At 33.9% G+C, this 12,679-nt stretch overlaps 2 protein-coding genes across 4 annotated transcripts; one reads left to right on the top strand and one right to left on the bottom strand.

Moving 5' to 3' along the window:
- The first annotated feature begins 826 nt into the window (after positions 1 to 826).
- Positions 827 to 10,122, top strand: LOC143916444 (actin nucleation-promoting factor WAS-like). 3 transcript variants are annotated; one of them, XM_077437549.1, is made up of 12 exons: positions 827 to 1,033; positions 2,472 to 2,588; positions 4,570 to 4,797; positions 4,872 to 4,971; positions 5,184 to 5,405; positions 5,482 to 5,598; positions 6,361 to 6,555; positions 6,902 to 6,985; positions 7,821 to 7,931; positions 8,011 to 8,183; positions 8,266 to 8,352; positions 8,425 to 10,122. In XM_077437549.1, the coding sequence occupies exons 2-12, from the start codon at positions 2,493 to 2,495 to the stop codon at positions 8,581 to 8,583; spliced, it is 1,572 nt and encodes a 523-aa protein (XP_077293675.1). In that variant the 5' UTR covers positions 827 to 1,033; positions 2,472 to 2,492; the 3' UTR covers positions 8,584 to 10,122. The 3 variants fall into 3 exon arrangements, with proteins under 3 accessions (XP_077293675.1, XP_077293676.1, XP_077293677.1); XM_077437550.1 differs by having other exon boundaries at positions 890 to 1,033; positions 2,481 to 2,588; positions 8,425 to 10,114; XM_077437551.1 differs by having other exon boundaries at positions 894 to 1,033; positions 5,184 to 5,409; positions 5,489 to 5,598; positions 8,425 to 10,114.
- Positions 10,123 to 10,201: 79 nt separating this feature from the next.
- LOC143916652 (uncharacterized) lies at positions 10,202 to 12,149 on the bottom strand. Its single transcript, XM_077437848.1, has 7 exons — positions 11,872 to 12,149; positions 11,471 to 11,794; positions 11,234 to 11,400; positions 10,882 to 11,103; positions 10,620 to 10,799; positions 10,384 to 10,546; positions 10,202 to 10,309 (listed from the first exon to the last, which is right to left on the bottom strand). The coding sequence occupies exons 1-7, from the start codon at positions 12,034 to 12,036 to the stop codon at positions 10,220 to 10,222; spliced, it is 1,311 nt and encodes a 436-aa protein (XP_077293974.1). The 5' UTR covers positions 12,037 to 12,149; the 3' UTR covers positions 10,202 to 10,219.
- Between the last annotated feature and the right edge of the window lie 530 nt (positions 12,150 to 12,679).

The raw sequence follows: 12,679 nt of genomic DNA, 5'->3' as shown, positions 1-12,679 counted from the left end.
GTTTTTTTTACTTTATTTTCTGTCGTGGCTCGACCGGAGCGAGGGAAATTCCTTGCAGTACTAGTAGACAATTATTATATTTATTACACTGGTGGAAACTTGTTATGATAAAAGAACACACTTTTTTTTTTATTAATGTCGATTGTGAAATGAAATACGCTGTTGTGAGATGAAACATTGCAGGTAAGTAGATATAAATTTGAATATAAAAAAATGTGATAAAATTTAATTTCAAGTAAACCTTAATTAAATTAAAAACTTTCAAATTATGGAGACCCAACGACATGGTCAAGTATAGGCCGTCATCTTGCGAGTTGGCGTCGATTCAAATGGTTCGGTGATTACTAGTCAAATGAGAACCGGTCACAGGACAACCGGTCGCTCTAGATCGGTCACACGTGATCACCCGTCACACTAAAACTGGTCACACCCTAAAACTGGTCACACCCTAAAACTGGTCACGAGAAAACTGGTCACACCCTAAAATCGATCAACCAGTTTTCTCGTGACCAGTTTTAGTGTGACGGGTGATCAAGTGTGACCGATCTAGAGCGACCGGTTGTCCTGTGACTGGTTCACATATGACTAGTAGTCCGTTTACCCCCAACCTACCACTGTCTTGCCACTGTGTGGAATTCTTAAAAATGAAAAATTGATTTATAAAACATCATATTGCAAAAGAAAATCATTTTATTATGTTTAAGTTCATGATTTTTAACAAAAGTCCTTGTACATTTTTATCAATCAGCATCAATACGGAATAGCCGCTTCTGGCGAAAAGTCACAATGCACAATCGGCGATAGCGAGAAAGTTTAGCACACATGCATACAATTCAACATCACATATACGTGCGCGAGTGCAAATGTCAAAGTGTGCGTCAGTATCTGTGGTAGCTGTCAACCGGTTGAGTCAGAATCGGCGAGTCGAGTGGGCGCGCGCCCCTGCCTCCACACAGCTTCGGGCCACCGTCGGAGCCCCCGGGGACTGCGCCCTCGTCCACCCCAAACCGAGACAACCAGCACTCTCGTTCACGTGAGCTTTTTTCCCATACATACCGTTCACTAACTACTACTTATCCCAGTATCACACTTTCCTAGACTACTTTTGCAAGCAACTCTCGACACCTGTTTTCTATATGCAAAAATTTGCGTTTTCCTCTCGGAACTGGTATTATTGAATATGCAATTCTCAAATTTCTAATTTGTATTATATTATTTATTAGATATTTTCCACATTAGTGTTTTATAATGTCCATCGTCGTCAATCATCTAAAAGAATACTGATTGAATTAGCATTTATTATTGTCGTTTCGCGAATTTCTCTGCCGTTATTGGATTTTCGGAAAGGGGATTGACAATCATTCCGTTCGCGAGTTCATCGTCGTTTGGTGATTCACTTGAATTGTGTGTGCTCTGCTAAATTTGAAAAACTGCTGTTAAAACCTTTTTATTTGGTTCAGGGTGAACCATCTAGTCGCCGTAGATCGGTAAATTTTTAATATTGTTCATCATAGATATGAGATTTATTTTAACTATACAGTAGGCCTTTTGTAATTTCGTCTCATTTTGATAATTCTAATCTCTCGTTATCTAAATTTATCAATTGAAAATTTAATTAGCTTCAGCAAATTTTTTAATGTTCTTAACTAATACTTGTATTGAACTTATCTATGTTTGTATCTTAAAAATTAATCCTTTCATTAAAACTTTTGGGAATTCTATGTCTGTATATAATCCTATATATAGTTTTTTTTTCATATAGATTTATAGCCTATATTGAATTGAACTTTTGTATACTTAACAAAAAGTTTATTTTATATCTACTTTCTATGTAAGTAAGCGTGTTTATTGATTTTAATTGCAAGTGCATTGTTGTATTGAATTGCCATACATCCATTTTTTAGTTATTATTAATATCAGTACATTTGTAAGCATAGTTAAAGTTAACTAGCAATGTTTATTCGACATTTAGATGCATACGCTATCTCATCCTGTCCTATGACACGGCGAAATTATCAACAGCGATATGTTTACATTTTAAAAACACATCATCGTATCCGTTGGTTGACATTTCAATTGAGCTCTCTTATTAATGAATATACATATGTACACACATATGAGTTACATGCTTATTGCTAGCCGTCGCCAATCTATTTCGCATTCTAACTTCAATTCTGGAATATACAGACGTGTATAAATAAATTTTCTTTTTAACTATGTACTATAGAAATCCTCTTATTCGTTCGAGTCAAAATCTAATTGTGCCGAATTAAGTTATATTAATCATATGTGATACAATTTCAATACATTTTAATAGTTTCAAGATAAGATAATGTAACATATGTACTGATTTTAAGTGTATCTTATCAAAAATTAACTGATATTCGACATTTTTCAGTATACATACTTTAAAATTAATCGTATGTATTGTTTTATTTATTGGTGTTTCGTTTCATGATGTTGATGTTTAGAATTTTCAGAGTTCGAGTAATATGAAGACCAGGATGCCTTCTGAAAGTAGGTCGAGTATCTTACTCTCGAAAGAGGAAAATGAATTGATTTTCAAATTGGTCGGAAGTCGATGTCAGGTGAGTTCCTCAAAATTTATCATCAATACTACATATTTAAATTCATGGTACTTGTTGGTTATACGGGCGCATCTGAGCGCATACAAAAACACGACAGTTACATGAATGACCTCTAGGTGTCGCAAACAGTTGAAGTTAAGTTACAGTACGCAACCTGTGATTGACCCTACACCGAAAGCACCAAATTGTAAAATTTACTGGAAATTATTTTATCGCGAATTAACTATATGTACTGGCATATTAGTACCAGTGGTTCTCAGGTGAAATTTTACCGTGGCCGCACAGGTAATAATAGTGGTCCCATGGAAATGTCTGGTGGCCGCACCATATTTAATCAAATAAATTAAAGTTACAAAAAAAGTGGATCAATTTATTCATAAAATAAAAGAAATTTTAACATTTTGGTATCTATTTATTTAATAATAATGCGAATGGAAATTGCTCAATACTCATTTCTTCCAATGCAAGCCGCATTGCTGCTTCTAAGTTTGCGTCTGTCAGCTGGTTTCTAAATTTGTTTTTAATAAAGTGCATTACACTGAATGATCTTTCGCAATATACGGCAGTGGAAAAAATAGACAATATTAATAAAGCAATTGTTGCCGTATCTTTATATTGGTTTGTTTCATTGTCAACGTATATTTCCGACCAAAATTTTTGAACCGAAATATTATTAAAATGGTTATTAAGTACTTGATCATGACTAATTTCTTATAATGCATATTTTACGTTAGCCCAGTTAATTAATCTCAATACTGAAATGGTTTTAATCTATTTTGTAGTACTATGAAATTTTCATTTGTCTTCATAATAAAAGGGGAAGATACAAAAGAAACAGTTTTAAAAATATTCAATTCTTCGAACCTTTCATCAAGTTCCAGATTCAGAGATTTAAGACACTCTTTTATTTTAAGTGTTAATTTTAATTTTGAAGTTGTTTCTGTCTTCTTATCTATGAAATCACTAACAGAAGATAAAATTCAAAAATTGTCATTTTCAACTTCTGTCACAAGGCTTTTCGCTATAATTTTAGTTTGTCAATGATGAGCATGGTTTCTATAATAATATTGTTAAGTTACTTTTTTGTAGTTTTTAAAATATATTTAATTTTTTTTAAATATTAGTATTATTTACTATTAAGTCGCTGGTGGCCGTAGTAAAATCCACTAGTGGCCGCACTTGAGAACCACTGATCTATACTGATGCATTCGTAAGAGTTGCTATACTGATGCACGCTTAAGAGTGGCAACACAGACCAACCAAGTCGTAATAAATGCGATCATGCGATTGTTTAAATTATGATTACTAATTATTACGAATGGACTTTGTGTATTTATATGACATTATTCACCCGAGATTTATTTTTAATTATTTACGGTTAAATCTGGGCTAACGTTTTTAACTGGGTTAAGTAACCGCACACTGTTTGGTTCGGTGATTGTTCCGCAAAAAGCGATCTCGCCCACGTCACTAAAATCTCGATCATGGAACATCTGGCTCCCAAAAACTCCATCAATCACGCGAAATATTTTATTATTGAGAACACGAGTGCCAGATATTCCGCATACGCGATTTTTGTGGCAACGATTGTCGTGCGCGCGATCGAAATTTGCGCAATCCGTTTACCCACACTGTTTACCGGTAAATGAAATTTGTCGGGTATATTGCAATCCCTGACCAGATCATTCGTGAAATTCATAGACATATAATAAGTAGGTAATTTTGTGGCGTGCCGTGGAAATTTCTCTGTTTCTATCGCACAGCTTTACTTAGGTGTGCGACAGAAATAGAGATTTCCACCGCACGCCACTGATAGTTATGAATAATAAGATTGTTTGGGTAATGCCTTCAACTTGTCGATCACTTTACTACAATTGTAAGTGGGCATATTCGATGCTCAGATGCGCCTGTTTAACCAATTACAAAATTCAAAGTACAAAATTCATCCTGCATTGATGTTTTCTTTATTGTAATCATCCAGAGTCTGGCGACAGCCGTAGTTCAATTGTTCATGACCGAAGGGCCTGCTCACAATCAGTGGTACAAGAGAGACACAGGAATTCTCTGTTTGATCAAAGACAATCAGAGGAAATCTTACTTCTTTCGCATTTTTTGCATGCAAAGAAAGGCTATGATTTGGGAGCACGAAGTTTATACACAGATTGAATATAAAAATCCACGTCCGTTCTTGCACACATTTGAAGCTGAGGTGTGTATCATTTTATTGTTTTTAGTTTGTGCAGTGATAATGTATAGCTGAAATTGTGCATTTCGATGTTACAGGATTGTATGATCGCTTTCAATTTTGCTAGCGACGATGAAGCGTTTATATTGAAAAATAGCCTGACTGAAAAAATCGAACTTCGGAAACAGAAAAGAGAAGGTTTGTTTAATTTACATATATATTATATTATGGCTAATTTTAGAGGTCATTATGCTGAAAGTGAGAGTGGAGGTGTTTCAATAAGGAACCAGTTTGCGCGCTTTTATATAAGCTCATTAGTTGTGTTTAAAAACAAATTATGTGCTTTACATATTTTTTTATAATATTTCGGTTTCACTTCGACAGTTGTACAGATGTTTTATGTATTTCAGAGCGTCGACAGCAGCGATTACAAAACACGACGCGGACAAGCGGAGATGTGTCTAAATTTTCCATTGTGGTCAATAAAGCTCCCGCTATAACTCCTGCTTTGCCCCTTCAGCCGAATCCTCCTCCGAACATTCCAGTGAACGTTTCACCAGCACCTATCACAAATACACATCTTCACAATGGATCGTCTACCTTAATGCCGTTCCAAAAAGGATTCGGAGCCAGTTAGTGTTTCTTGTATGTCTTTGAACTTTTTCTAATATGCCATTTTTTTTCATATATGCTTTCTGAATTTTTAAGATTATAGTTTGAAATCAGCCAATAAGAAACCGAAAGGGCGGAAGATAACCAAAGATGATATTGGTTTACCTAGTGATTTCAAACACGTTTCACACGTCGGTTGGGATGCTAATAAAGGTATTATATAATATCAAAATATACATGTGTATTAAGGATTCCAAGAATACCGACATTTGTCAATACCTGTATGACTGAAAAAAAATTCCACTATTGATAGTACCCGGTATTGATTTATTTAAGCAATTAGTGCAATAAAATATGATATGATAAATAAGAATTAATTAATTTTAGGTTTTATTTATTTTAATTAATTACAAAATAATGTGTATAGTCCTTCTGATACGATGCGAATTATTGATCAGTGAGTGTTAAAAAAAAAATAGGGATACAAGTATTATTGTATATACGACGAATGAGATAGTTGCTCGACTTCGGAGGAGTGGACAGGCTGAACTCCAGAGGCTCACTGGTTTATATCTTGGTCGGTTGCGCATTGCGTAGCTTGGTTGGTGAGATCATGTTTTCGAAGATTTCTGCGGGCTCGAGGTTGTTTGGTGCGTAGCTGTATGATGAGATCATGCCTGGTGGGTTCCTTTGGGCTCGTGATTGTTTATGTAGAGCAAATCGAATTGTGTCTTCGCCCTTTTGGCTCAGGAAAGCGATAATGCAATCGTGTGACTTGGTGTTTTAAAGAGAAGTAGATGAGATCATCGACCTCGATTTGGAGGAGTACAAGTTGTGCTGTATTCCTACACAACGTTTTCTTCTGAATTCAAATCAATTCAACTAACATAAAATTGAAATTATTATATATCGGTACTACCGGTAGTATATTTTAAAACGTAAATAATTTTTTTCCTTTTACTTTTTTTTTAATAGGTTTTGATATAGAAAATTTGCCTGAAAGAGATATGAAAGACTTTTTCTTGAGAGCTGGTGTATCAGAGAGTCAACTGCGCGACAAGGACACTAGAGACTTTATTTATGATTTTATTAAAAATCATGGGGGCGTCAATGCCGTTAAAGAAGCTCTATTCGAGGATGAAGAAGAAACCACAACAAATGAGTTAATTCGTAAGTGTGATATTTAAATGTAATTCTATAACATAAATACATATAGTATTTGTGAAAATGAAGGGTAAATTATATAAAAACATAATTAGAAAATAATGGAAATTCAAACAAATGAGTAACTGTATGATAGTACTTTATTTTATCTTCGATTCAGTTCTTTCTTCCTTTGTACTATATTTTAAAATAGTCGTAACTAATCGTGCGGATCAGCTGAAAGTTGTAAAATATGTTTTTAATAATTCCATTTACTTAAACTCAAATGAATAAAAATGCTCTCATTGTGTCAAAGCCTACACAAGGTCGTAGTGAAGAATCATATTGATAATATTATATATGATTATTTTAGCCACTGCTCAGCTTGGAAGGGCACCGATGCCTCCACCAGTTCCGGCACGCAACCCCAACATGCCTGTGACTCCTCTCCCTATAGGTATTTTAAACAATCATAGTATAATGTAAATAGCTACGCATATGTTCGATATAATTTCCTGCATATTTTACTTCAATCTTTATCTCTTCACATGTCCGGTAGTAAATATGAAGAGATAAAGAGACGTATGGAATTAGAATGGAGTGCATTTGGACGAATGAATGTTGTTTTTAAACCAAAAATGCCACTCTGTCTGAAGAAAAAGATCTTCGATCAATGTTTTTTGCCAGTGATGACGTATGGATGTGAGACTTGGAAATTGAACGCCAAGATGCTACACAAAGTCCAATGCACTCGAAGAAGTATGCTCGGCATATCGAGGAAAGACAGGAAGCGGAACACGTGGGTGAGAAGTATGACAAGGGTAGTGGACGGTTCCGCGAAAATTGGCTCACGGACCTTTCACTTAACGGCGTTACGCGCATAACATTTCACCACGCGACAACTGGCTCATGGGCATTACACTCACAGACAAATCACTCCCGCGATTTGATTTGTCTGTGAGCCATTTGTTGTGACACCGTATTGGACATAGTGGATAGAGTAAAGAGATTGAAATGGCAACGGGCGGGAGAAAGAATGGAAGAATGGAAGAAAAGTGGACAAAAGAAGTGCCAGATTGGTACCAAAGAGAATGCAAAAGAGTAAAAGGAAGACCGCAGGGAAGATGGGTAGACGAAATTAGGAAAGTGTGTGGGATGAGATGGATGAGAGTTGCGCAAAACAGAGACGAGTAGAAGCGTGTTTTAGAGGGCTTCAACCAGCAGCGGATGGTGAGCAGCCGTAGATGATGATGATGATATAACTTTTAATGATTTTGTGAATCGTTTTTCAGTTCCACCAGTACGGGACACGAGTGGTTCACGTCATGCACCTCCACCTCCATCTAGAGCTCCGCCACCACCACCTCCTCCTTCTCAGAGACAATTACCACCTCCTCCTCAAGGTAACGTCGAATTATAAATATGTAAATTTCATCAGAAATATATGTAGAAAGTTGCTTAGTATATTTTTTTCTATTTCAGTTGGAGCGATGGCTACCCCTCCTCCACCTCCTCCGCCTCCCATTCCTCCAGCGGCTGCTCCGATGGCTCCACCTGCAGCACCGGTCCCTCCTCCAATCTCGGGTGCTCCACCACCTCTACCCGACATACGTTCAGCTTTAATGGAAAGCATCCGAGGTGGAAAACCCCTGAAGGTACGCACACAATTATATATATATGTTTTATAACGATGTTCTCATCGACGAAATGACTAATTGATCACATCTGTTTATGTAGCGGGTTGAAGTTGATCGAAAACCGGTCGGCGATGACAAACGTGGTGATCTTCTGTGTGAAATACGACAAGGCATTGAATTGCGACCGGTAAATTTAACCATTTACCTTTTTGTATGTTATTCTTCGGGTTTTTTTCTAAACGTTTATTGTGTTTCTTAGGTGAGTATCAATGCTAATAATGACGATCGCAAATCTACAAGTCAAGCGGGACTCGCAGGGGCGTTGGCACGAGCTTTGGAAGAGCGGTCGAAGGCGATCCATTCCGATTCTTCAAATAGCGATGACGATACTACGAGTGATGGCGACGAATGGGACTAAATGAATTGAATATAAATTCATTGTAAATACTTTTATTTATTGATATCTTTTGTATTATTATTGAAAAAAAAATTCAGTTATAACAATTAACCTGATCTTTTGTATGCATATGTATATTTTTTTATAAACGTAACAGTTTCTGTGTGCTGTCCTTCGGTAGAGCGAGCAAATTTCTGGTCAATTGCTCGTTTTTCTTGTAAAGCGCTATACGAATGCAGATCACAATCAGTTTAGTTTTTTTTTATTTTGAGTTAATATTTATTGGTTCACAATAATCGTAACATGTTCGGTAGGGTTTTTATTAAAGGATATATTTTTTATCATAGTTATACATATACGTATATCAAGTAATACAATCTAAGTCACGTTTTTTAAACTCACACCCAACCTTTAAATAAAACCTGCATACTTTCAAATGAGGTTTTATTTATTTTTGATATTTAATAACCACTCTACTACCTAGTCTTGCATTGGAATTTCAACAATTGAGTGAGGATATTGAAATTGTTTATATAAAAGTTAATCTCGAATATTTCCTCTGCTATTAGATAAATTGAACTATAATTTATTCAGTGCAATCCTTTTATTTTGAAATTTTAAATATTTAGAATTTTAAAAATAGTTTCTAACCTGGTCTTTTTCATGCATTTTTCAATGTTAAAATACATGCAGCTACTTATAATATTCAATAATAGTATGACATATATTTGCATGTATGTATGTATTTTTGAAGATAGAATACATAATGAATCTATGTATGTATATTATGATTTAACATGACTTACGCATCTGTGTAAAATGTGTACTAATTTGTTATTGTTGTCACTTGCACGTTTTTCTAAATATGATTTGTTGAATCGTCGTTTCGTGTATTGTGCCATTTTAATATTTATTTTATATTCTATCGTATAGTTTAACTATTATGACTTTTGGTTAAACATGCCCGAGCACCTGATTTAATATTTAGAAATAAAAAAACAAGTTGATTTCATTGGGTATGTTATCGATGCTTTGATTATGAAATTTTTATATAATCTAGTTTAATCATTAAAAATTGTTAACTTATTATTTAATGATGCAAATGTTACACTGTCACTAACAGATGATTATATTGGTTTTCTTGTTATAACACGTAATTGTTATTATTGTTTAATGACGGATGTATTGATAGATTATAACAGTTTGTTTGTATAATAAGTGTTTTATTTTATAAATTGAAAGTCCACTTAAGATTTTTTTTTAGTTTTGCTATTTCGCAAGAAGTGCATAGTTTGAGGACAATAGAATATTGTACTAAATACAATATGTATAGATTTGACTTGAAAAATATGTTATATATGTACAATACTTCTACATTTCAATTGTAAAATGTACCTTACAAATGTACTGTATTTATGTATACATTTATACTGCATTGAAAAGACTTATTATTGAAGGAAGCTTTAAGGTTTCAATATAATTGTCATATATATATATAGCGCATATATTATACTAATTTCATGTAAGTTATGGAAAATAATGAATAAATATATATATTTATATTAATTTTTTTTTATTTCAAATTAAGATAAAAATAAAAATCTATATACATATTATAATATAGTAATGATTAATGTTTGTACTTGAAATTGAAAGATTAAAGTTTATTCATACGGTCCAAATAATCGGCTTCAGCTTTTTTAACCTTATTTATTATTTTCATAATTCTATTTGTATGATCTTCTATCTGAAAGGTAAATTATTTAAATTTATTTCCATCTTTTTTATGCTATGCAGCTCGTGAGTGTAAAATATACTTACATATTCATCATAAACAGAAGGTATGTCTTTGAGCTTGGCTCGTAAAGACTGACTTTCGACATTATATTTTTTGGTGGTCAATTTAATACTCTGTATTTCTTCAGTCATCACCTTAATTTTTTCATTATAATCATCTGCTTCATTTTTATTACCATTCAATTGACTAAAAAAATAACTGAACTTAAATAAATTATACATTTAATATTAAAAAAAGGATAATATATAAGAAAACGTACGCATTATATTGCTTTTCTTCAATGTCAAAAGTTGCTTTTAATTTTTCGAGTTCTTCTTGGAGTTGATCATTCGTTGATTGAATTTGAGAGATGTCATTTTCGAGAGTAGAAATTTTGTCTTTTGACTCACTCAACTCTTTTTCCTTTCCGTATGCAGTTTCGTTTGAACCGTGAGTTATTCTGTAATGGTTAAAAATTAATATAAAATGATAAAATAATAAGTATAATTTTAATCATTTTAAAATAAATTGCATGGACATACTTTATTTTGTTATATATATCTTTTAAATCATTCAGCATTTCCTCACACTTGGTTAAATGTTGTTTATCGGCTCTGAATGTATTAATATCTTCCTCTTTTTTCCACAATGTGCTTTTGATTTCTTTGAGTTTGTCGTCTATTTCTTTGTTGTGCTGGACTGCAGACTCTTTAGCATTTAAAACTTCCTCTTGTTCATTTTCGGTCAGAACGCAAGCCTCCAACCTGGAATTGAATACATGGCTTTAGGCGGGGGATCGGTTTTTGGGCGATAATAATTTTTAATGAAATCATCTCAATAATTACTTTTTATATACATATGTACGTCCATAATTTCATATAAAAACATTCTTACTTCATAATTTCTTCTAGTTGTGAAGCCAATAATGTCTGCTTGATGATCAACTCTGATTTGAGCCTTTCCCTTTTCTCTTCGATGATGTCCAATTCGGTCTTTAAACCATTTACCCTTTTTTCAGGCTCATCATTTCTTACTTTTAAGTTAGAAATTTCGCTTTCCATCTAAAAATATAGAACACGATAAAATAAATAAAACTTTAAAATTCTAACAAATATACCCGTCAATGCATACTCTGGTCAGTTTGGTTTTAATCGATTCTTTTTTGAGAAGGTTATCATCGATTTTAATATTCAACATGTCTAGGCCGGACTTCATCTTTTCTGTTTGATCCAATATATCATCAATTTCTTTCTCCCTTTCGATGATTTGCTCTTTCCTCTGCTCTACAAACATCGCATAGTTCAATAACACCTGAAGCACCATTGACACCTTGAACGGCTCCGGTTTGATCAAGTCATACAGAGTGATAGTTTTCACATTGGGCGATATTTCCATGAGTATAAGATTAACGGCTGCCGATAGTTGAAGAAGCGGCAGGAGATGATTTTCTTCAGACTAGACCATGATATAAACGGATTGTTAAGTTACCTTCTACATATTTACTACACAATCAATTTGCTAACTATACATACGTGAAAGATAACATTTTCTAGTTTAATGTCGATAGATTCGAGTAGACTGGAGAGGGCATCGATGAAGAATAGCGGTTGCGGATTTTGTAAATCTTTATGGGAAATTTTAAAGTTTGGTATTATGATATTCCAAACGCTCACGAGATCCTTCTTTGGTTCTGCCATTTTGATTCTTTATTTGTTTTAAAGTAAAAATAACTTGAACAAGTTGTAAAGGCGCACAATGTGCATCAATGCAATATACACTTTCGCTCACAACTGTCACATTCAAACTGACTGCCGTTTTCGGTCCTAGTAACAACATATGCGGCCAGTGTTATATGTTATATTCTATTTTTAAATAATTTAATTATGAGTATTTTGGTTTATTTGGTACTTGGGTGGATGTTACACACACAATTAACACATTATTTATTTGCTCAGTGGGGAATATATGTGTTCGCTGATTTGTAAGTACATAATCCTTTGAATCTTTGAAATTTTGTAACAAAAAATATTGTGATTTGACTCACCACATGGAAAATTATTTCCTGAGTGTATGTGGCGGCATAAATAAACTATATTTACACATGAAAAATTTGGTAAGCGGATTATTGTGCAAATTGCGATCGTGTGCATGACAATCGTTGCCACAATCGCCAATACGGAATATCTGACACTTGAGTTCTCGTTAGTACAATATTTCGCGTGTGTCTCTTTCGATTGATGGAATTTTTGGGTGCTAGATGTTCTGTGATCAAGATTTTACTGACGTGCGCGAGATCGCTTTTTGTGGAATAATCACCGAACCGCAAAATTTATATACATA

The sequence above is a fragment of the Arctopsyche grandis genome, chromosome 9 (genome assembly GCF_051622035.1).
Source record: "Arctopsyche grandis isolate Sample6627 chromosome 9, ASM5162203v2, whole genome shotgun sequence".
Taxonomy (NCBI): Eukaryota; Metazoa; Arthropoda; class Insecta; order Trichoptera; family Hydropsychidae; genus Arctopsyche; species Arctopsyche grandis.
The sequence above is the reverse complement of the archived record's forward strand: the minus strand, read 5'-3'. Positions and strand labels throughout refer to the sequence as shown.